The 20,546-nt window shown below is 37.7% G+C and overlaps 7 protein-coding genes and 3 non-coding genes across 10 annotated transcripts; 8 read left to right on the plus strand and 2 right to left on the minus strand.

Moving 5' to 3' along the window:
• Positions 1-16: 16 nt before the first annotated feature.
• Positions 17-2,095, plus strand: LOC655457 (facilitated trehalose transporter Tret1). The gene is made up of 2 exons (XM_962001.4): positions 17-490; positions 540-2,095. Exons 1-2 carry the CDS (start codon positions 448-450, stop codon positions 1,868-1,870), a joined length of 1,374 nt encoding a protein of 457 aa, XP_967094.1. The 5' UTR covers positions 17-447; the 3' UTR covers positions 1,871-2,095.
• A 172-nt stretch (positions 2,096-2,267) lies between these two features.
• On the plus strand, positions 2,268-4,093 carry LOC655381 (facilitated trehalose transporter Tret1). Its single transcript, XM_961921.4, has 2 exons — positions 2,268-2,373; positions 2,548-4,093. Exons 1-2 carry the CDS (start codon positions 2,331-2,333, stop codon positions 3,876-3,878), a joined length of 1,374 nt encoding a protein of 457 aa, XP_967014.2. The 5' UTR covers positions 2,268-2,330; the 3' UTR covers positions 3,879-4,093.
• Positions 4,094-4,362: 269 nt separating this feature from the next.
• Positions 4,363-7,031, plus strand: LOC655300 (facilitated trehalose transporter Tret1-2 homolog). The gene is made up of 2 exons (XM_961828.4): positions 4,363-4,495; positions 4,544-7,031. Exons 1-2 carry the CDS (start codon positions 4,453-4,455, stop codon positions 5,866-5,868), a joined length of 1,368 nt encoding a protein of 455 aa, XP_966921.1. The 5' UTR covers positions 4,363-4,452; the 3' UTR covers positions 5,869-7,031.
• A 282-nt stretch (positions 7,032-7,313) lies between these two features.
• Positions 7,314-8,959, plus strand: LOC655222 (facilitated trehalose transporter Tret1). Its single transcript, XM_015983063.2, has 2 exons — positions 7,314-7,524; positions 7,577-8,959. Exons 1-2 carry the CDS (start codon positions 7,482-7,484, stop codon positions 8,899-8,901), a joined length of 1,368 nt encoding a protein of 455 aa, XP_015838549.1. The 5' UTR covers positions 7,314-7,481; the 3' UTR covers positions 8,902-8,959.
• A 2,851-nt stretch (positions 8,960-11,810) lies between these two features.
• On the plus strand, positions 11,811-11,905 carry Mir279e (microRNA mir-279e). Its single transcript, NR_038716.1, has one exon. It is a non-coding gene; the product is annotated as a microRNA mir-279e (primary transcript).
• A 27-nt stretch (positions 11,906-11,932) lies between these two features.
• Positions 11,933-12,043, plus strand: Mir9e (microRNA mir-9e). Its single transcript, NR_129357.1, has one exon. It is a non-coding gene; the product is annotated as a microRNA mir-9e (primary transcript).
• Positions 12,041-12,150, plus strand: Mir2944c (microRNA mir-2944c). Its single transcript, NR_038713.1, has one exon. It is a non-coding gene; the product is annotated as a microRNA mir-2944c (primary transcript).
• Positions 12,135-14,015, minus strand: LOC655149 (uncharacterized). Its single transcript, XM_961658.5, has 4 exons — positions 13,555-14,015; positions 13,241-13,507; positions 13,071-13,191; positions 12,135-13,021 (listed from the first exon to the last, which is right to left on the minus strand). The coding sequence occupies exons 1-4, from the start codon at positions 13,942-13,944 to the stop codon at positions 12,153-12,155; spliced, it is 1,647 nt and encodes a 548-aa protein (XP_966751.2). The 5' UTR covers positions 13,945-14,015; the 3' UTR covers positions 12,135-12,152.
• A 565-nt stretch (positions 14,016-14,580) lies between these two features.
• On the plus strand, positions 14,581-15,402 carry LOC655078 (uncharacterized protein). The gene is made up of 3 exons (XM_961571.4): positions 14,581-14,726; positions 14,779-15,116; positions 15,168-15,402. Exons 1-3 carry the CDS (start codon positions 14,684-14,686, stop codon positions 15,366-15,368), a joined length of 582 nt encoding a protein of 193 aa, XP_966664.1. The 5' UTR covers positions 14,581-14,683; the 3' UTR covers positions 15,369-15,402.
• LOC103314113 (uncharacterized) lies at positions 15,102-18,005 on the minus strand. The gene is made up of 3 exons (XM_015983062.2): positions 17,907-18,005; positions 17,576-17,860; positions 15,102-17,527 (listed from the first exon to the last, which is right to left on the minus strand). The coding sequence occupies exons 1-3, from the start codon at positions 17,926-17,928 to the stop codon at positions 15,369-15,371; spliced, it is 2,466 nt and encodes an 821-aa protein (XP_015838548.1). The 5' UTR covers positions 17,929-18,005; the 3' UTR covers positions 15,102-15,368.
• Positions 18,006-20,546: the final 2,541 nt, after the last annotated feature.

Here is a 20,546-nt window from a genome sequence, read left to right on the forward strand (position 1 = left end):
TAAATTACATAACAACAAATTTTAGTCATTTGTGTTACTCCAGTGAAAACATCTGCCAAAATCCAGTTGAAATCTCTTTTCAAAATCGTGTAATTTGACACCATGCACTTATCGCTTGGTGTTCAAAAATTCCGATTGAATGCCATTTAAAACAATACTAAAATAAATTCGAAGATAATTATTTCGCCGATAACAATTCCACAATTATTGCTTCGCGTGGGTGCATGATCATAAAGTGGCCTCGAGCAAAACCATTCTCTCTGTTCAACAAAGCGCGAGTGCACTATTACTAAGGGCCAAAACACGTGCAAAATTTTTAAACCAATGGTAAGCGAGATAGTCAGTGTTTTGCAAAAAGATAAAATTATTCAACAATCAACTATCATGATGGGATGATAAAATTACGCTCAATTCTCAAAACGTAATTGTTACTAGATTCTGTCGAAAATGTTCAAATCGTTAAGCTACACCTTGTTAACAGTCTTGACTGGTAAGTGAATTAGTAATTGTAAATGTTGTGAAACAGAGTTAATTTGTAGTGGACCTTTTGGCCACTTCTGGCGACATCACAATGACATGGACCTCCCCAGTCCTACCAAAATTGTACTCAAACGACTCCGATACCAACCCTTTGGGCAAACCCATCGACCCAGACATCGAATCCTGGATTGCTTCCTTGATAAATATTGGTGCCATGGTCGGCCCGTTCCCATATGGGTTCATTGCCGAGAGATACGGACGCAAAGTTAGCCTTCTTTTGATCGCAATCCCGCACATCATCTCCTACGTAACCTTCGCAGTGTCGAAAACAGCCTATTTGTATTATTTTGGCCGACTTTTGGGCGGTATTGCCGTCGGTGGTGGTTACACAGTCCTTCCAATGTACGTGGCAGAAGTGGCAGAAGACTCAAATCGAGGGATGTTATCAGCGACTTTAAACATCTTCTGGACTTTTGGAAATTTACTCCCGTACACTTTGGGCCCCTACATGTCCATTTTTTGGTTCAATATTATCCTAGCATGTGTACCAACATCCTTCTTCGTCCTGTTCTTCTTGATAGCACCCGAATCTCCGTATTTTCTCATCGGTAAAAACAAGATGAATCAAGCGGAAAAATCTCTCCTCAAGTTACGATCCAATAACAAGAAGGTGGTAGAGAATGAAATCCGTTACATCACGTCCGAATTGGCCAAAAACGAGACACAAGGAACGTTTCTCAATTTTTTCAAAACACAAATCTACATGAAGGGTTTATTGATTTCGTTAGTGTTGATAATTGCGCAGCAACTTTCTGGAATTAACGCTATTTTGTTCTACACTGAAGAAATTTTCTCTGCGGCCGGCGCCAATGGTTTAAGGCCCGAAATCTCGAGCATTATTATAGGTTTAGTGATATTTGTTTCAAGTTTTGGAACACCTTTCGTGGTCGATAGACTCGGCCGAAAATTTCTACTCCTAGTTTCACTTCTTGGAATCTCTCTATCACATCTAGCTTTCGGCACCTATTTCTATCTCCAGACCTCCACAGATTTAGACATCAGTGGCATTTCGTGGCTCCCTATTACAAGCTTGGTGGTTTTCATTGTGACGTTTAACACAGGTCTGGGTCCTCTACCATGGACTGTTTCAGCAGAATTATTTCCAACAAGTGTCAAGCCTTATGCTGCTTCCTTAGTTTCGTTTGCTTGTTGGACGACTTCCTTTTTCGTGACCAAGTTTTTCCTTGATATGAAAAAAAGTATGGGCGAAGGAGAAACGTTTTGGTTGTATGGGGGTTTTTGTTTTGCTGCATGTTTGTTCACGTACGTTTTTGTCCCAGAAACTAAAGGGAAGAGCTTTCAAGAGATACAGGAAATGTTGGAAAGGTGATTAAGTTTAAAGTGGCTGGAAAAATTCCGCAGAACTGATTGAAACGTGATAACGGAAACAATGCAAAACAATACTAAATGTGTATAATAATCTATATTTAAGTCGAAAAATCTTTCTTAAACGTGTTGAAAAACATTTTTGTAAATTGAAGAAAAAATCTGGTAAAATGTTAATTCTGTGATTGTATTTTTTACATCCATAAATAAAACATGTGCACCAAAATGACATAGTTGTTTTAATGTTAAAATAAGTACGTATGGATAAAGTATGATCATCGATCTATTTGAAGATAAACAAGAATTAAAAAATCACTTTGCAACCCATGACTTAAAAGTATGTGTTTATTTTTAAACATTGAAAGTATTCAGTTTTAGTGATTTTAAAATTTTGATAATCCCACAATCAATTATCATGAAGAGAAGATAAAATAGCTCGTCGCTTTCAAACACATTTCACAAACATGTTGAAGTTGTTAAGCTACAGTTTACTAACAGTTTTGACTGGTATGCAACGTAACAATTATAGTATATTACGTATCAAGTCCGGAAAGTGGGGTTTTACCGGACGTGATGCATACAACATTTTTTTTACAACCGTGATGAGAATTTATTCCAACTTACAACATTGTCTCTACGGTACGGTTGAAAAAAAAATTTTCAAGTAGAATAAATTTTTAGTCGACCTTTTGGCCACTTCTGGCGACATCACAATGACATGGACCTCCCCTGTCCTGCCAAAACTGTACTCAAACGACTCCGATACCAACCCATTGGGCAAACCCATCGATCCAGACATCGAATCCTGGATTGCTTCCTTGATAAATATTGGTGCTATGGTCGGCCCGTTCCCATATGGGTTCATTGCCGAGAGATACGGACGCAAAGTTAGCCTTCTTTTGATCGCAATCCCGCACATCATCTCCTACGTAACCTTCGCAATGTCGAAAACAGCCTATTTGTATTATTTTGGCCGACTTTTGGGCGGTATTGCCGTCGGTGGTGGTTACACAGTCCTTCCAATGTACGTGGCAGAAGTGGCAGAAGACTCAAATCGAGGGACGTTATCAGTGACTTTAAACATCTTCTGGACTTTTGGAAACCTACTTCCACTGATTTTGGGCCCCTACTTGTCCATTTTTTGGTTCAATATTATCCTAGCTTGTGTCCCAACATCCTTCTTCGTCCTATTCTTCTTGGTAGCACCCGAATCTCCGTATTTTCTCATCAGTAAAAACAAGATGAATCAAGCGGAAACATCTCTCCTCAAGTTGCGATCCAATAACAAGAAAGTGGTAGAGGATGAAATCCGCGGCATCAAGTCCGAATTGGCCAAAAATGAATCACAAGAAACGTTCCTTAGTTTATTCAAAACCAGAATCTACCTAAAGGGTTTATTGATTTCGTTAGTCTTGATTATCGCTCAACAACTTTCTGGAGTAAACGCCCTTACGTTTTATACTCAAGAGATCTTTGCAGCTGCCGGAGCCAACGGCTTGAAACCCGAAGTCTCGAGCATTATTATAGGTCTAGTGATATTTGGTTCAAGTTTTGCCACTCCTTTCGTGGTCGATAGACTCGGCCGGAGATTTCTACTCCTAGGCTCACTTCTTGGAATTACTCTCGCACATCTAGCTTTCGGCGCCTATTTCTATCTCCAGACCTCAACAAATTTAGACATCAGTGGCATTTCTTGGCTCCCTCTTACAAGTGCAGTACTTTTTGCCGTGACATTTAACACAGGCCTGGGTCCAATTCCTTGGACTGTTTCAGCGGAATTGTTCCCAACAAGTGTCAAGCCTTACGCTGCTTCTTTAGTTTCCTTTGCTTGTTGGACGACTTCGTTTTTCGTAACCAAATTTTTTATTGATCTGAAGAATGGTCTAGGTTCAGGAGAAACGTACTGGTTGTTTGGTGGTTTCTGTTCGGCCGCTTGGTTTTTTACGTTTTTTTTTGTCCCAGAAACCAAAGGGAAGAGTTTTCAAGAGATACAGGAGATTTTGGAAAGGTGATAGTTAAAGTGGGTGGAAAAATTCGACAAGATTTGTGATTACGGAAACAATATAAAACAATAGATATATCTGATCATAATCTTGGTGCGTTTAATCGATAAGACTGTGATAAGGCATCATTTTATTAGGAATATTTGTAAATTGCGGAAAAAATAATAGAATTTTAATTGTATATTGTATTTATTTTTCTTGTTTAATAAATGAAAATTATATTCCTTCATTTTTAAAATCTTCACAGTTATTAGAAACTATTATAAAATAACAAATAAATCAAGCCTAGGTCAAGTCAAGTCAAGTCTAATAAATTTTTAACTAAACATCTCGTTGAACAAATTTTTTAAGTAATCGTTTTACTCACGTGAGACATTGTTCTAAATATGAAATGTAAGCTGACGTGGAATCTAAATAGCTCTAATACGACTATTTGCTTAACATTTTAATTATAATTGTATTCTCTAATTTCGAACACAGTCCTACCATAAATCATTCTAATTTTACAAACATACCTACCTACATAAATTATACAAAAACTTTATTAATGGACATTAAAAAACACCTCGATTAAGTTGTAACAATGTATAAACTTTGCTCGTACACTCTCCTTACTGTTATTACTGGTACGTGAAATTCCAAAAAATTGTATTAGCTAGTCAAATTTATTTTAGTCGACATTTTGGGAACATGTGGCGATATTACCATAACATGGACCTCTCCAGTCCTCCCCAAGCTCTACTCAAACGACTCAAACACAAACCCGTTAGATCGCCCCATAACCCCCGATGAAGAATCCTGGATTGGGTCCCTAATCAACATTGGTGCTCTAGTCGGCCCTTTCCCTTTTGGCTTCCTTTCGGAAAAGCTCGGTCGAAAAATCTCACTTCTGTGCATTTCCATCCCTTACATCGTCTCCTTTGGCATACTAGCCCTACTGCAGCACATCTACTGGTATTACTTCGCCCGGTTCTTATCCGGGATAGCCCTCGGCGCCGGATGCACGCTCCTCCCTTTGTACATCGCGGAAATTGCCGAAGACTCAAACAGGGGGATGTTATCAGTGTCCCTGAACATATTCTGGACTTTTGGGAACTTGATACCGTATGTCCTGGGGCCCTACATGTCGATTCTAGCGTTTAATCTCACGCTAGCGTCCGTGCCGTTGCTTTTCTTTGTCCTGTTTGTCACAATAGCGCCGGAAACGCCGTACTATTTGATAAGCAGGGACAGGATTGACAAGGCTGAAGAAAGTTTGATGAAGCTGAGAGGACGCAGTCGAAGTGTGGTCAGTAAGGAAATTATCCACATGCAATCATCGATGAACCAGGAAAGCAAAGGGAGCTTCGGTGATTTATTTAAAACCAAGGCGAACCGCAAGGCTCTAGCAATTTCAGTGATTCTGATGAGCTTCCAGCAGTTTTCGGGAATTAGTGCGATTTTGTTTTACACCCAGCTCATTTTTGAGGCCACGGGGTCCAACATTTCGGCCGAAATCTCCTCGATAATTATCGGTCTAGTCCTGTTCTTCACCAGTTTGATTATTCCGTTTTTCGCGGACCGGATAGGGCGTAAGTTGTTTCTCATGGTGTCAGCTTTCGGGATGATGACAGCACTGGCACTTTTCGGCGCCTTTTTCTACATGAAGGACACGGTTCGGTACGACGTCACTTCGTTCTCTTGGCTGCCGATTTTGAGTTTGGTGCTGTACATCGTGTCCCTCAATTTGGGGTTTAGCCCTTTGCCGTGGACAATCAGTTCTGAGTTATTCTCGCCAAATGTCAAGTCCTTCGGAATCTCCATAGTGTCGTTCTTTTGCTGGTTCGATAGTTTCATTGTTACGAAATTTTTCAACGACGTGAATGAGGCTTTCGGTAAAGAGGGGACGTTTTGGTTGTTTTCGGGCTTCTGTCTACTGGCCGGTGTGTTTACATTCGTGTTTGTACCAGAAACCAAAGGGAAAAGTTTCCAAGAAATACAAGAAATTCTCGAAAAGTAATAACATTGAAATAGTTAATTTATCAGTCGTCCGTTCGCATTCAACAATTTTATTTTATTAGACCCATCATTTTTCATTAACTTTCTTATGACATTACTTCGACAGCAACTTGTTACAATCTTTTATTTGCTGATCATCTTAATTTTTATAATGTTATAATGTAATATAAACTGATAACGATTATCAAGTCTTGCAGAGTAACATCAATAATATTCTCAAGTGGTGCGAAATAATAGATTAAACTTGAATATTTCTAAATGTATTATTACGTCCATTACACAAATGAAAAAACGATTAGTGTACGAAACATTTCCAAAGTCCTGAATGTTCAAGTGACTAGAATTTTTCAGTTGTTGATCAGTTTTTTAGTCCTTTTTGAAAGAATTCATCCAGTACCAAAAGTAAGTCATAAATATATTTTTTTTTGTCTCATAGAGATCTACGCTTTTGCATCTGTACCCACGTTTAACAGTTTGTTTCTCATTTTTCTCGCGAAACAGACGTCTTCCACGAACGAGTTTTTTCTGACAGCATTTTTCACTGACGATAATTTTTTTAATATAAGTCTTAAAAGACTTAACATTTTAAAAAGGCATGTAAAGATTACGTTTCTACGACTTTATTACTAAAAGTAATAAAAGTGATCATTTTATTTTACTTACATACATACTATTAATCGTCTTGAATCTGTACAAAAAAAATTAAGTTGTTACATTTCTTCATGCGACCAACTTGTGTTTTAAAGGACATTTAATGTCCATTCCTTAGAAATCAGAAGAATTATCAAAAGTACCGCGTTTTTATATAAATTATTGGCCAATAAGAAAGATTGCATTAATTTGGTGAATAAGATATTTTTTCTGCTTTCTAGAATTGACTTACGGTATTCCATGACATTTTATTGTATACATTGTAATAGTTAATACTAATGTTCTTTTAAAATCGCAGTTGTTCTTTTTTATTTCATAAAAACTCTTGTATTTTAATTTTCTAGGGCTTAGGTTATAAATTTAATGGTAGGCAAATTTAATATTTAATGTTAGTTTTTATTTTTTCTGTTACCTTTGTATTGTTTCTAGTTTTTAGTTTAAATACAACACGTTTATTTTATTTTCTGTAATTGGGTGATCCACCTGCTAAAAATAAATAAATTTTTATTATTATTTTATTCAGAATTTTTTTTCAATTTTCTAATTGAAATTCCTACCTTGAAATTTAATAATAAACCGAAGTCTTGTGTGATTTGAATGTAAGTTAATTATAAATCTTAGGTATAAGTTTGTTTATTTTTATAAAGAATGGAAAAAATAGCACCCAAATATAAAGTGAAAGCTGACCTCGAAATCTTAATAACTAGATGTAATAAATTAAAACATATGTTCAAAATCAGAAAATCATAAAGTGTGTCTAGCTCACTAGTGTAACTAGTTACTAATGTAAAGTACTAGATAATAAATTATTTTTTAATCTTTGTGGTATTAGTACCCAACAAAGAAAAAACGAACCGACCTACACGCAGTGTTTCGTGATTTGCTCTAATTTCTGCCATAAATTATTCTAATTCTACACACGTACATAAATTACATAAAGATAAAACTTTATTAATCAACATAATGTACAAATTTTGCTCATACACGCTTCTGACAGTTATTACTGGTTAGTATCCTTTAAAAAAAAACAAGTAGTAATAATAACCAAAATATTTTAGCGGATATTTTGGCAACTTGTGGGGACATAACATTGACATGGACTTCCCCCATCCTCCCGAAACTGTACTCAAACGACTCAAACATAAACCCACTAGATCGCCCCATAACCCCCGATGAAGAATCCTGGATTGGGTCACTAATCAACATCGGTGCTCTAATCGGACCTTTCCCTTTTAGTTTCCTCGCGGAAAAACTGGGCCGGAAAACAACTCTTTTGTGTATTTCAGTTCCACTCATTATCTCCTTCGGGATAATAGCCCTAGTGCCCTACCTTTACTGGTACTATTTCGCCCGGTTTATAGCCGGGATTTCCCTCGGTGCTGGCTGCACAATTCTTCCTTTGTACATCGCAGAAATTGCAGAAGATGCAAACAGGGGAATGTTGTCAGTTACGCTAGGCATATTCTGGTCTTTTGGACACTTGATACCGTATGTTTTGGGGCCCTACATGTCGATTCTAGCGTTTAATCTCACGCTAGCGTGCGTACCGATGCTTTTCTTTGTCCTGTTTGTCACAATAGCGCCGGAAACACCGTACTATTTGATTAGCAAGAATAAGATTAATAAAGCTGAAGAAAGTTTGATGAAATTGAGAGGAAGGAGCCGAAGTATGGTCAGTAGTGAAATTATCCACATCCAGTCGTCAATGAATCACGAGAAGAAAGGGAGTTTTGGGGATTTATTCAAGTCTAAAGCTAACCGGAAAGCTCTAGCAATTTCAGTGACTTTGATGGGCTTTCAGCAATTATCAGGGATTAATGCGATTTTGTTCTACACCCAGCTCATTTTTGAAACCACCGGGTCCAACATTTCTGCCGAAATTTCATCGATAATCATCGGACTGGTCTTATTTTCCACCAGTTTAATTATTCCCTTTGTCGCAGATCGGTTAGGTCGCAAGCTATTTCTCATGATTTCGGCTTTTGGGATGATGACAGCACTGGCAATTCTCGGTGCTTTTTTTTACGTGAAAGACACTGCTAATTACGACGTCACTTCTTTCTCCTGGCTACCGATTTTAAGTCTGGTGCTATTCATCGTGTCCATTAATTTGGGATTTATTCCTTTGCCTTGGACAGTCAGTTCTGAGCTATTTTCACCAAACGTTAAGTCCTTTGGCATATCGCTAGTGTCTTTCACTTGTTGGGTCGGTAGCTTCATTATTACGAAATTTTTTAACGACCTGAATGACACCCTCGGTAAGGAGGGAACTTTTTGGTTGTTTTCAGGTTTCTGTCTCGTGGCCGGATTGTTCACACTTTTCTTCGTACCGGAGACCAAGGGGAAAAGTTTCCAAGAGATACAAAACATCCTCGAAAAATAAGTGAACATTTGCATTGTTTTGTACGCTGAATTTGTAAATAAAACCCGCTTTTTTATTATTTTTTTTAATGTAAAAAATAAAAGTCGAAACGTTATGCAAACACTAAAAATTTTGCATTCACCTGAAAGGAGTTCAAGAAGATAAAATATGTAAAACGTAAAAAATTGTTAAAACATTTCGTCTTATATTTTATAAAGATGAACCAATAAGAATCAGCTCACACAAGTCAAGATTAAAAAAAATTATTACTTATTATTATTAACATTCGAACCAAAACCCTTTTGATTCGTACTGAATCTTAATACTTGGAATGATTTATTTTGAATGAGATTTATTTATTTTTTATTTATATATTTATTATTTCTTCAATTATTAAAAAATGTAATAATGATAACCAGCGGCATATTTAAGTCACTTTCGTCCAGGACTACTTAATTTTGTCGCTCTTGCCTATGACGTATACAAAAACCTTTATTGGTAATTTCGAAAATAGAGAAATTTTTATCGAATTTTGGAAATTTGTTGCACTTAACCCCTTTCCAATACAGTTCAGCTTTCAAAATCTAAAATAACACCTCAAATAAATTGTTACATTAGATAAACTGTTTCAAAAATGTCAGGGTATTGGTATTTAGAAGTTTGATTATTCTAACATAAAACAAATTCTATCAGAATCTCATGAAAACATCGGTGACATCGGTAAATTATGCATCTACAATCTGCTTTCAATTTTGTTGATTTTCTCTAAAATTTCCTAACTTTTTTTCAGTTCAGTTAGTTTATTTGGATAAAGTAGTAAATCGAGTTGTAGCACAAATTCTCTACAAATGTTTTTTTTTCAAAAACATTTTTCTGTATTGTGTACCACTCAGACTTATTTTATCATTATTCATCGTGAATAAAAAAATATAGCATAAAATAGAGAAAAAACAAACACAAAAGAAGGAACAGAAAACAGGTAGAGGCAGGGAATACACTAAAAATTAATAATGTATTTTTTATAAAAATATGCATACACTTTACAACCAACATTACAGAAGTACACAATTTGTGGACTACTTCTGTCATTTTAGCGATGATTTCCACAATGACTCCTTCACAGACGATTTAAAAAATATTGCTTTATTATTTTGGTTAATATTTCAAGCAAAAATACTCCATAAGAATGGCTTAAAGAAACATGCGAATGAATCAAGTAAACGAGCAAATAATGAAACTAATGGCTGGTTTATAAAAGCGTCATTAATTTAATCCGCAATTAAATGCGTGATCACGTGACCAAATTGAACCTATTTAATTGTTAACTTTTAACAGCGCAATTAACTTTAATTGAGCTTTCTATGCCCTTAATCAGGCATTTGTAATTATAAAAAGCATACGACTAGTGTAATTATTTTGCTTCCTATCTTATACCACAGCCTCACTAACTTCTAATTCCAAAATTTCCTGTTGGCACTATTCGGAAGCAAAATTACCATTGGGGGCGCCACTGTGATAGGTTGAAAACAGTAACCATAAATGGCGGGAAAATGTTTATTCGGATATTTTGAGCGTTGTACGAATTTTGGGGCTTCACAATTATTACATTGCCTATGCGGAATTATTATTGCATCTTTGATGCAAGAAACTTGTGTTGACAAATGAGAGATGACGAGGAAAACACGAATAACGAATGACTGTTTGGTCCACTTTCTTTATTGGAAATTATTACAAAGACATTGAAAAGCCTACCTTTTGGCATAATTTACGTTTAAATGTATCAGCAGTTGTTAATCTTTATTGTAGTTTTGTAGATTTACCGCAGCATTTCATGATTTTTTCAGTGGAAAATTCTAACCTAAAATTCATAACACTTCACTAATTTATTGGTTTCTTGAGCCAAACTTTGTGTTCGCTGTGATCCATTACTTATAATCTTTAATTAGACAACTGTTTGATAACACTTTGTAATCAAAATTTAAATATTTTTCACTTTTTATCCACTTTCAAGTTCCAACAATAAACACTTTATACCACGAAAAACTAGAGAACCAAAGTCAACGCTAGTATTTACCACCACGTACTTTTAAAGTAATTCTTTCTATTGTAAGTAATTAACACTATACACGCAAAATTGTTGAACAATTCATTAAATGTCAGTTAAATGTGGCATTACGAAAATTTCTTTACTGTTTTCGACATAGTTCAAAAGTCATCACCAGAGGGCGTCTAGTTAATTTTATTTCCGAATTGCATTGTAAAACCTAACAAGCATAAATTTATCGAAATTTTTAAATCCGGTATGTCAAGTATTGTTTTGAGAAGAAATAAAGTTGTTTATCATTCGTGTGTTCCCATATATTTCTTCCCCGAAAGCTGGCCAGACCCTCATTTAAATAATCAATTTTAACGTACATTTACCCTTCGGGATAATAGACCCCCGTCAAGAATTATACCTGAGCAGGTAGGAATAATTTGTGTGGTACAGTTGTACCAAAAATCGCTTCTTTGGCTCATTCCACCGTCAAACTCCCCTCGATAAACGCATGGAAATGGACAATTTGTGCATAATTGCTCGAAATTAAGTCCCGTTCTTGTGGAATGCGGTAATTCATTAGCAGTACCAGCGAGAAAAAAGACCTACCTCAACAGGTATGTAATTTGGCGCGCAAAATGGCGCGTGTGCGCATGCGCGCTACCGCCTTACTCCTTCCCGCCATCGTTCGCCATTGCTGTTTCCATTTGCTTCGTGAATTCCGTTGGACAAAGCACGTGGTAAGTTGGCGTTTTTACCACAAATTTGTGTTAATTTTGTTTGTTGTTATGTCTAGTGCCGGGGCACGTGCGTGCCGGCACTCCTGTTGATGTAGTGTTGTTTTTACTTAGGTTCTTTCGTGGCAAAAGCCCCCAAACGCACCTAACCTTGCTTTCGGTGGAGCTCTCGGTGTAAGCCAGTGTTCAGTCTATTGTTTCACATTGGTTTCGATTGTGACTAGATCGAACACTCGCTTGCAACCTGGGTTTGGTCAGCGCTGCTACTTGTGTTGTGTGCAACAGGTTGCAAGTCGGATATATTCTTCTTTGGTGATCTAGTTGTATGAGTGTTTTATATATCATAAAGCTGGTTCAGCAAAGCAGATTGCATTCGACTCTTCGACGAGCCGAGCGACACTCAGGGAATCTGGCTTGAAGGAACTTCTGGTGTGATATGTATTTATCAATATATCACAGCCAGTAGTTACCTACGAAATGGGTTCCCGATTGCAACAGCATCATTTATTACAGTAACAATTGAAATGTCCACAGATCAAGCAATAGGAGCCCTCCTTCTGGGTCGTCTGCAGCAGCAAGGCTTGGTCCTCAGTCTGCGCCTCTCTGCTAAATCTCAAACTCTCCCCGTCCACTCTAGCACTAGCCCCGGGCGAAGCCTCCAAAGTCTCCAAATAAGTGGTCAGGATCTCGATCATATCGCAAGTGCAGTCGGCATGACCACATTTACACCTCTTTGTGTACAATTGTTCGCAAACACACTCATCCAAACCACACCCACAAGCACATTCTTTCCCCCTTATTGCATCGACATTCTGACAAAGGCACTCTTTCACGCCACAACCACACACACATTTTTCCAAATTCTGGCAAATGCATTCCTGGACGTCACATCCGCAGGAACAAACTTCTGTCTGGGGCTGTGTGGGGTCGCAGACGCACACAGCACCACAGTCACAAGGGGCGCAGCTCGAGACCAGTTCTTCAATTTCGGCGCAAATGCAGTCGTCAATTGCGCAACCACAGTTGCAGCAACTTTTCTTTATGCTCAGGTCGAGAGGGGCAGGCGCTGCGCCGCCTCCAGTGCTGTGCTTTGATGCACTTTTTGCAGTAGATTTGCTCAAGTCTGATTCAATTTGGGTGATTTCTTTGCCAGGGGTATTTTGTGGTATGGTTTTGACAATTGGGGGCTGGGTGGGGGCCTTTTCTGATTCGGTTTTGTTTGGAGTTTTGGGTTTAGGTAGTTTCGTGGAGTGTTTGATGTTGGTTTCGCTGGTTGATTGTCTTTTCTCGGACTCGTCTTTTGAGGTTCGAGCTGCTTTGAGGACGCGGAGCGTGCGCTGGACCTGCGAACCGATGTCGAATTTTCCGGCTACATAAATATTTTTTGTTATAAAAGTTATAAAGTTATGCGAAATCACCAGAAGGTCTCTTTTGCGATTTCCATTGGTTCAGTTTTTTAATGTCTTCAACGTCTTGTTTTTTTAGCAGTTCTTCATCGATGTATTCTTCGCACGGTTCGCATTTCTTTGACTTTACCAACTGATTTAACAGTTTTATTATTTTTGAATGCATGGTCAAAGTAATTTACCTTCAGCTTGTCTAGTTTTCGTCTTTGCAAATCCTTGTAGATGTCCAACCACATTTTGCGAATCTCTGCGTCTTTGCAAGGGTCCTTATCTTTCCGTTTGTCTTGTATCACTTCCGTCTCCACTTTTTCCGGTTCTTTGTCTTCACTTTTCTTCGTTTTGAGCAATGTGCACTTGATTGGTTTTACATTTTTCGCCAGAATCTTCTTCCAAAAAGTCATACATTTTTCCATGTCAGGGTCATTATCGCTGGCTTCGAAGTTAAATGTCTGTAAAAAAACTGTTTAACTTCACGACTTTATTTAATTGTTTTTACTTTAAATAATGACTCTCCGGAGTGTAGACTGTCCAATTCTATCGAGTCTACAGATTCGGAAGAAGCGGTTTCGTCAGGAATTTTTTTGACCACTTCTTTATTATCTTCCTCTTCGTTATAACAAATGCGATCACCTTGATGGGCACATCTGCGATCGCATTTTTGACTCTTGGTTATTTTTTTAGGCCCAAAGCTCTCGCTTGTCTCAATTTCGATTTCTTTTGAGGACATTTTATTGTCATTTGCCACAAATTTCAAGTTTGACAGTTCTGTATAGATGAGAGCGAAAGCAGCAAAAAGTCCAAAATGCTCAATATTCAGGACCAATTTAAACAAAAATTTGCATTTTATAATCAATGTCACATTTTTACCTAACATTGTGCCTAACATTTATGAGCGTTATTTTGTTATGATTTTTTTTTGTAAACGGATCTATTAAATAGCAGCTTAACAAAGAGATATTTGATTTTATTCGATTTATAATTAATAAAAGACACTAAGGACCTAATACTTTACGTCCTAAACATACAAAGTTTTTTTTTCTAGTCTGGTTTCACAAAGTGTTCATTGTGAAACTGAAAGTACATGGTTTCACAAAGAGAACTTTTATGTAACTTCTTTTAGTAAATTTTTTGGAAATTTTTTGGAGTTGTAATGGCAGTGCTGGGCTGGGTGTCATCAGTATTCACTGTAATTAGTGTGCCCGAATAATTAAGAGAAAACAGTTTGATCAGATTTTGAAAAGTTAAACTAAACAACAAAAATAGAAAGTAGAAAAAATAGTGTTTTACACTCGTTACAAAACTTAATTGTGGCACTCCTTCATCGTGCTCCAAAACCATTCATGTCACAATAGAACGTCTTATAAAACTAATAATAATATATGTACTATTTCAATTTGCTAAAGTTAAAATAAATTAACTGTAAGGGTTAAATTAGGTGTCGTTTGCAAGATTTTATGCTTTGTTTTAATAACTTTTTGTTTTTTTATTAAAATTTAGTTATTAAATTTAAAAATTGGCCCCAAAGTTTAGTAACATTTTTTTATAAGTTTTTTTAAGTTGGCTATTTCGAATGTGATGAGAGTGAAGTAATCTAACCTATAAAAGTACCAAAATAAGCTATTTTTATGGCTTGTCTAACAAGAATCCTTCGACTGAATCAGTTCAGACGTTTGTCTATTAAAATGTGTTAATTTCCGCCAATTTTATTGCCCAGTTTTAGATTGTCTGACTTTTGCCCGTAACCTAACCTCAAATAATGCCCCCGTCGTAACATCTCTTGTCCCTCAAGTAAGTTTAACAAACAATCCGTGGATATGGCAAAAAAACGACAAAGTGGAAGCACCAAAAATAAAAAACATAGTTCACATTGATTTACCCAACGGTTTGAGATATGTACCCCCATTGGAAGACCCGTCCTCAGACAAAGAAATTGAATTACCTACCATCAATGGGGACGTTACGAAAGAAGCGGCTCGTTTAATTGTGATAAGGCGGCGCAAAATGAAAAGACACAAGTTGAAGAAATTGAGGAAACGCATGAAGTTTGAGTGGGCAAAGGTATTTTTAATAACATTTCGAGTAGAGTATGTTACATGTAATTGCCTGTAGAAACGCCAAAGGCGCGAATGGAACAAGGAAAAACTATTCCAAGCCGAACTCATCAAGCAGTGCAAAGAGGGCGAGGCCTTTTCAGCTGAAAAATACGTCGAGGAGCGTTTAGCCAAATTGAGGGAAGTCACAGCATTGAAAAACAAAGTTTTTATAAAAACGAATGTATGGGTGCAACTGATGAAGCAAAAAATGAAATAACTATTTGGAGCAGGGAGTAAATAGGTGAATTAAACTCGGATTATCTTTCATTAAATTGACCAAATCCTTGATTCTTTCATCCGTGAACTCGTCCACGGTTTGCGCGTGCTCTTTCGTTTTGCGCGAACCGGCGACTTTGACAACCGATCGGGGCGTTTTCTTCGCTGTTGCTTTCCTCGGCGTCGTTTTTCCCTGCTTTCCCTTAAGGACCTTGTCCACGGCGCTAGCCTCAAAAGTGCGGCCCTCAACTGAGATCTTCGAGTTGAAAGTCAGCTGAGATTTCCTCGTCCCTATCTCGTGCTCTAGATCTTCTTTGTCCTTTTCCTTTTCCCCAACTAGGGCGATTGTCGATTTGATCAACTCGTAAGAGTCGTTGGCGAGCAAAAGCTTGGATGTTGGCTTGCTGGGGGGCTTGTTGAGGCTCTCGTGACTTAGCGTTGAATGTGACTGTTTCGCCTCGAGTGGCTTCATTTCCTGTTCCTGGAAGCTGGACGCTTGCTCGTCTTCCACGGACGACGCTTTCAGTTCGATTAGTTTGTCCTCCAAATTGCTGGTCTTTCCGACAGAGCCGGCATCTGCCATTTTGGCCATGTACTGAATGGATTTGCGTTCCATGGTAGTTAGGTGCAAAATGAGCGAATCGCGGGCCAAAGTCAGCTTCGATTGGGTTGTGAGGTGCGACCGCAGTTCCGGTGTTATCAAGTCAGACGTTGTAGAGTCCCGTTTTTTCGAAGACCCTTCCGACTCTTTAATAATAATCGACGGTCGCTTTGGCTTTTTCTTGTCCTTCTCCGCTTCCAGCGACACTTTCCGGAGTTCTTTCTCCTCATCGTCCATTGATGGGGTTGGTATTGCTGAAGGTTTGTGGTCACAGACGTGGGTCGGTTCGTGGTTGGATGGAAGGGGGGATATTGCCAGGATTTGATCCGACAAACTACCACTGGGTGATTTTTCGTAATTGAAATGAACGCTCGAATGACGTGACAATTTACTGATGGATCTCCTGTCGGATTTGTCATTCAGTTTTGCGCTGATCTGGCGTTTGAACACTTGAATCAATTCCTCGACGTCGGGGTTCCACAGGGAATTTTCACGGTCGACTTCAATTCCGGCCTCGAGCATGTCTCGGAAGTCCTCTCTCACATAAACTTTATTGTTGAAGTAGAAGGCGGGCAAAACGTCGCTTTCGCCGAAATTGTCGTCAGTCCTCTCCTCTTTCATAAACTGTTCAATTTGTTTGGTGTAATCATCGGTTTCCTCACCCAGTGATGAAGAGACAACGTCTCCGACTTCCAAAACCCGGGGCTTTTCGGGCGTTTGGTCGTCTTTTAATTCCAGAGGGAGGCAATAATCGTCCAGTTCGTACCTAATTAACTTGTTTATGTTTAGGAGAAATTCGCCTTGGGTCGGGCTTGCTTTCAGCGCGTAATAAATGAATTTCTGGAACTGGCGCAGAATCTCAATCAAACATTTCTCCCTCACGCTGACTTGTTTGGTCTTCTTGTCCCGAATCGTTTTTAATTTTTTAATAGTATTGTTTCTGGTTCGTATGGTCGTTTTGTGCCGTTTTATTTGAGCCAAATAATCGTCATGTATTGAGTCTTTCTCATTTTTGCACTTTCTGCGTTCTTTACACAAGAGATACATCAGATTTGCCACATTCTCGCAGTGAAGTTTATGCTTCATCTGAATCAGGGTTTCCTTGCATTTGCGCCGCTCGAATTCAATCGCGCATTTTTTCTTCGCTTTCAATTGCCTGATTTTTTTCGTATAAATGCCGACTAGAATCATCTCTTGTTGCCTCATTTTCTCCAAAAACTCTTCGGTGATCCGGTCAATTGTCTCCTGGATTTGGGCGTCCAGGTGCGATTGCCAGATAACGTTAAGCGAGTCAATCTCAACCTGGAGTTGTTCCTCTAGCGTTTTGATTTGATCGAAACATTCCCACAAGAGCTGACTGATTTTATTTTCAAAAACATTCCGCATTGCGTCCATCTCTTTGGCGTACTTGCGCCCCTCCCCTTGGAGGGCCTCTTCAATAGCCCGCGCCTTTTCCACCTCGAAGATCTTCCCGAGGCAAATTTCGCGTTCTCTGATCGCATTCTCCTTTTCCATTTTGAATTCGTTCACGAACTTTTGCTCAATCTCGCTACCCAACTCTGTCGGTAATTTTTATTAAGAAATTTCGGCTTGGTGAGGGCTCTCACCGATAATTCCCTGGTGCGTCAAGGCTTGGATGTGTTTTTGGGTCAGAGGAGGGGTCAGAGCCACTTTTCCGATAAGTAGGTCGCTCGGGGACACCCACAGCTCGCCTTTGGCGCCTTCCAGGGGCGGGACCACCCCGAGGTCTTTTTGTATGTCTTCGAGACTCTGTTCGAAAATGACTAAAGCCAGAGGCAAGCCCGCCACCACTTTGACTTCGGACATTGTGGGGGCTTGCATGGTTTTCATGAGTTCGCGCCGGCGTTGGAACTCGAGGCTCCATCGCGTTTCTAAATTCGGAGCGTTTTAAGGGGGCTTACGGTACATCAAACGTACCCAACACGTTAAACTGATCCATTTTTACGATAATTTATTCGGAAAATTTTGGGAAAAAGCACTGCCAAAAGTGACAAACTGAAACTGTCACCAAGACAACTTTTTACAAAACCATTTGTTCTAGTGAATTCAGCGGCTCATTTTCTGTATTACGCCGCCGTTTTTACAACACTACCTCACTTGAGGACTTAGTAAAAAATTTATTTGTTAACTTCAAAAATGGTGGATGCGCCGAATTTATTAAAAAATTTATAACTCAAAAACTAAAAGTCGTAGAGCAAAATGGTTTGTTCTAGTGACTTCAGCGGCTCATTTTCTGTACTACACCGCTATTTTTACAACACTACCTCACTCGAGGACTTGGTAAAAAATTTATTTATTAACTTGAAAAATGGTGGATGCGCAGAATTATTTGTTAAAAAATTTATAACTCAAAAACTAAAAGTCGTAGAGCAAAACGGTTTGTTCTAGTGAATTAAGCGGCTCAATTTCTGTACTACACCGCTATTTTTGCAACACTACCTCACTCGAGGACTTGGTAAAAAATTTATTTATTAACTTGAAAAATGGTGGATGCGCCGAATTATTTATTAAAAAATTTATAACTCAAAAACTAAAAGTCGTAGAGCAAAACCGTTTGTTCTAGTGAATTTAGCGGCTCATTTTCTGTATTACCATCGCCGTTTTTACAACACTACCTCACTTGAGCACTTAGTAAAAAATGTATTTATTAACTTGAAAAATGGTGAATGTGCGGAATTATTTATAAAAAAATTTATAACTCAAAAACTAATAGTCGTAGAGCAAAACGGTTTGTTCTAGTGAATTTAGCGGCTCATTTTCTGTCTTACGCCGCCGTTTTTACAACACTACCTCACTTGAGGACTTAGTAAAAAATTTATTTGTTAACTTCAAAAATGGTGGATGCGCCGAATTTATTAAAAAATTTATAACTCAAAAGCTAAAAGTCGTCGAGCAAAATCGTTTGTTCTAGTGAATTTAGCGGCTCATTTTCCGTATTACACCGCCATTTTTACAACACTACCTCACTTGAGGACTTAGTAAAAAAATATTTATTAACTTAAAAAATGGTGGATGCGCCGAATTATTTGTTAAAAAATTTATAACTCAAAAACTAAAAGTCGTAGAGCAAAATGGTTTGTTCTAGTGACTTCAGCGGCTCATTTTCTGTACTACACCGCTATTTTTACAACACTACCTCACTCGAGGACTTGGTAAAAAATTTATTTATTAACTTGAAAAATGGTGGATGCGCCGAATTATTTATTAAAAAATTTATAACTCAAAAACTAAAAGTCGTAGAGCAAAACCGTTTGTTCTAGTGAATTTAGCGCCTCAATTTCTGTACTACACCGCTATTTTTACAACACTACCTCACTCGAGGACTTGGTAAAAAATTTATTTATTAACTTGAAAAATGGTGGATGCGCCGAATTATTTATTAAAAAATTTATAACTTAAAAACTAAAAGTCGTAGAGCAAAACCGTTTGTTCTAGTGAATTTAGCGGCTCATTTTCTGTATTACTATCGCCGTTTTTACAACACTACCTCACTTGAGCACTTAGTAAAAAATGTATTTATTAACTTGAAAAATGGTGAATGTGCGGAATTATTTATAAAAAAATTTATAACTCAAAAACTAATAGTCGTAGAGCAAAACGGTTTGTTCTAGTGAATTTAGCGGCTCATTTTCTGTATTACATCGCTATTTTTACAACACTACCTCACTCGAGGACTTAGTTAAAAATTTATTTATTAACTTGAAAAATGGTGGATGCGCGGAATTATTTATTAAAAAATTTATAACTCAAAAACTAAAAGTCGTAGAACAAAACGGTTTGTTCTAGTGAATTCAGCGGCTCATTTTCTGTATTACTATCGCCGTTTTTACAACACTACCTCACTTGAGCACTTAGTAAAAAATTTATTTGTTAACTTCAAAAATGGTGGATGCGCCGAATTATTTATTAAAAATTTTATAACTCAAAAACTAAAAGTCGTAGAGCAAAACCGTTTGTTCTAGTGAATTTAGCGGCTCGTTTTCCGTATTACACCGCTGTTTTTACAACACTACCTCACTCGAGGACTTGGTAAAAAAATTATTTATTAACTTAAAAAAATGGTGGATGCGCCGAATTATTTATTAAAAAATTTATAACTCAAAAACTAAAAGTCGTAGAGCAAAACCGTTTGTTCTAGTGAATTTAGCGGCTCATTTTCTGTATTACCATCGCCGTTTTTACAACACTACCTCACTTGAGCACTTAGTAAAAAATGTATTTATTAACTTGAAAAATGGTGAATGTGCGGAATTATTTATAAAAAAATTTATAACTCAAAAACTAATAGTCGTAGAGCAAAACGGTTTGTTCTAGTGAATTTAGCGGCTCATTTTCTGTCTTACGCCGCCGTTTTTACAACACTACCTCACTTGAGGACTTAGTAAAAAATTTATTTGTTAACTTCAAAAATGGTGGATGCGCCGAATTTATTAAAAAATTTATAACTCAAAAGCTAAAAGTCGTCGAGCAAAATCGTTTGTTCTGGTGAATTTAGCGGCTCATTTTCCGTATTACACCGCCATTTTTACAACACTACCTCACTTGAGGACTTAGTAA

Source organism: Tribolium castaneum, chromosome 2 (assembly GCF_031307605.1).
Source record: "Tribolium castaneum strain GA2 chromosome 2, icTriCast1.1, whole genome shotgun sequence".
In the NCBI taxonomy this organism is placed as follows: domain Eukaryota; kingdom Metazoa; phylum Arthropoda; class Insecta; order Coleoptera; family Tenebrionidae; genus Tribolium; species Tribolium castaneum.

Excerpts from the sequence above, each read along its gene's own strand:
- LOC655457 (XM_962001.4), top strand. The coding sequence starts at position 448 with ATGTTCAAATCGTTAAGCTACACCTTGTTAACAGTCTTGACTG. Across the intron at positions 491-539 it reads CTTGTTAACAGTCTTGACTG|TGGACCTTTTGGCCACTTCT; the intron begins GTAAGTGAATTA and ends GTTAATTTGTAG.
- LOC655381 (XM_961921.4), top strand. The coding sequence starts at position 2,331 with ATGTTGAAGTTGTTAAGCTACAGTTTACTAACAGTTTTGACTG. Across the intron at positions 2,374-2,547 it reads TTTACTAACAGTTTTGACTG|TCGACCTTTTGGCCACTTCT; the intron begins GTATGCAACGTA and ends ATAAATTTTTAG.
- LOC655300 (XM_961828.4), top strand. The coding sequence starts at position 4,453 with ATGTATAAACTTTGCTCGTACACTCTCCTTACTGTTATTACTG. Across the intron at positions 4,496-4,543 it reads TCTCCTTACTGTTATTACTG|TCGACATTTTGGGAACATGT; the intron begins GTACGTGAAATT and ends AATTTATTTTAG.
- LOC655222 (XM_015983063.2), top strand. The coding sequence starts at position 7,482 with ATGTACAAATTTTGCTCATACACGCTTCTGACAGTTATTACTG. Across the intron at positions 7,525-7,576 it reads GCTTCTGACAGTTATTACTG|CGGATATTTTGGCAACTTGT; the intron begins GTTAGTATCCTT and ends AAAATATTTTAG.
- LOC655149 (XM_961658.5), bottom strand. The coding sequence starts at position 13,944 with ATGTTAGGCACAATGTTAGGTAAAAATGTGACATTGATTATAAAATGC. Across the intron at positions 13,508-13,554 it reads CCGGAGAGTCATTATTTAAA|ACATTTAACTTCGAAGCCAG; the intron begins GTAAAAACAATT and ends GTTTTTTTACAG. Across the intron at positions 13,192-13,240 it reads GAAAACTAGACAAGCTGAAG|TTGGTAAAGTCAAAGAAATG; the intron begins GTAAATTACTTT and ends CTGTTAAATCAG.
- LOC655078 (XM_961571.4), top strand. The coding sequence starts at position 14,684 with ATGGCTTGTCTAACAAGAATCCTTCGACTGAATCAGTTCAGAC. Across the intron at positions 14,727-14,778 it reads TCGACTGAATCAGTTCAGAC|ATTGTCTGACTTTTGCCCGT; the intron begins GTTTGTCTATTA and ends GCCCAGTTTTAG. Across the intron at positions 15,117-15,167 it reads TGAAGTTTGAGTGGGCAAAG|AAACGCCAAAGGCGCGAATG; the intron begins GTATTTTTAATA and ends AATTGCCTGTAG.
- LOC103314113 (XM_015983062.2), bottom strand. The coding sequence starts at position 17,928 with ATGGATCAGTTTAACGTGTTGG. Across the intron at positions 17,861-17,906 it reads GGATCAGTTTAACGTGTTGG|AAACGCGATGGAGCCTCGAG; the intron begins GTACGTTTGATG and ends CTCCGAATTTAG. Across the intron at positions 17,528-17,575 it reads GACGCACCAGGGAATTATCG|AGTTGGGTAGCGAGATTGAG; the intron begins GTGAGAGCCCTC and ends AATTACCGACAG.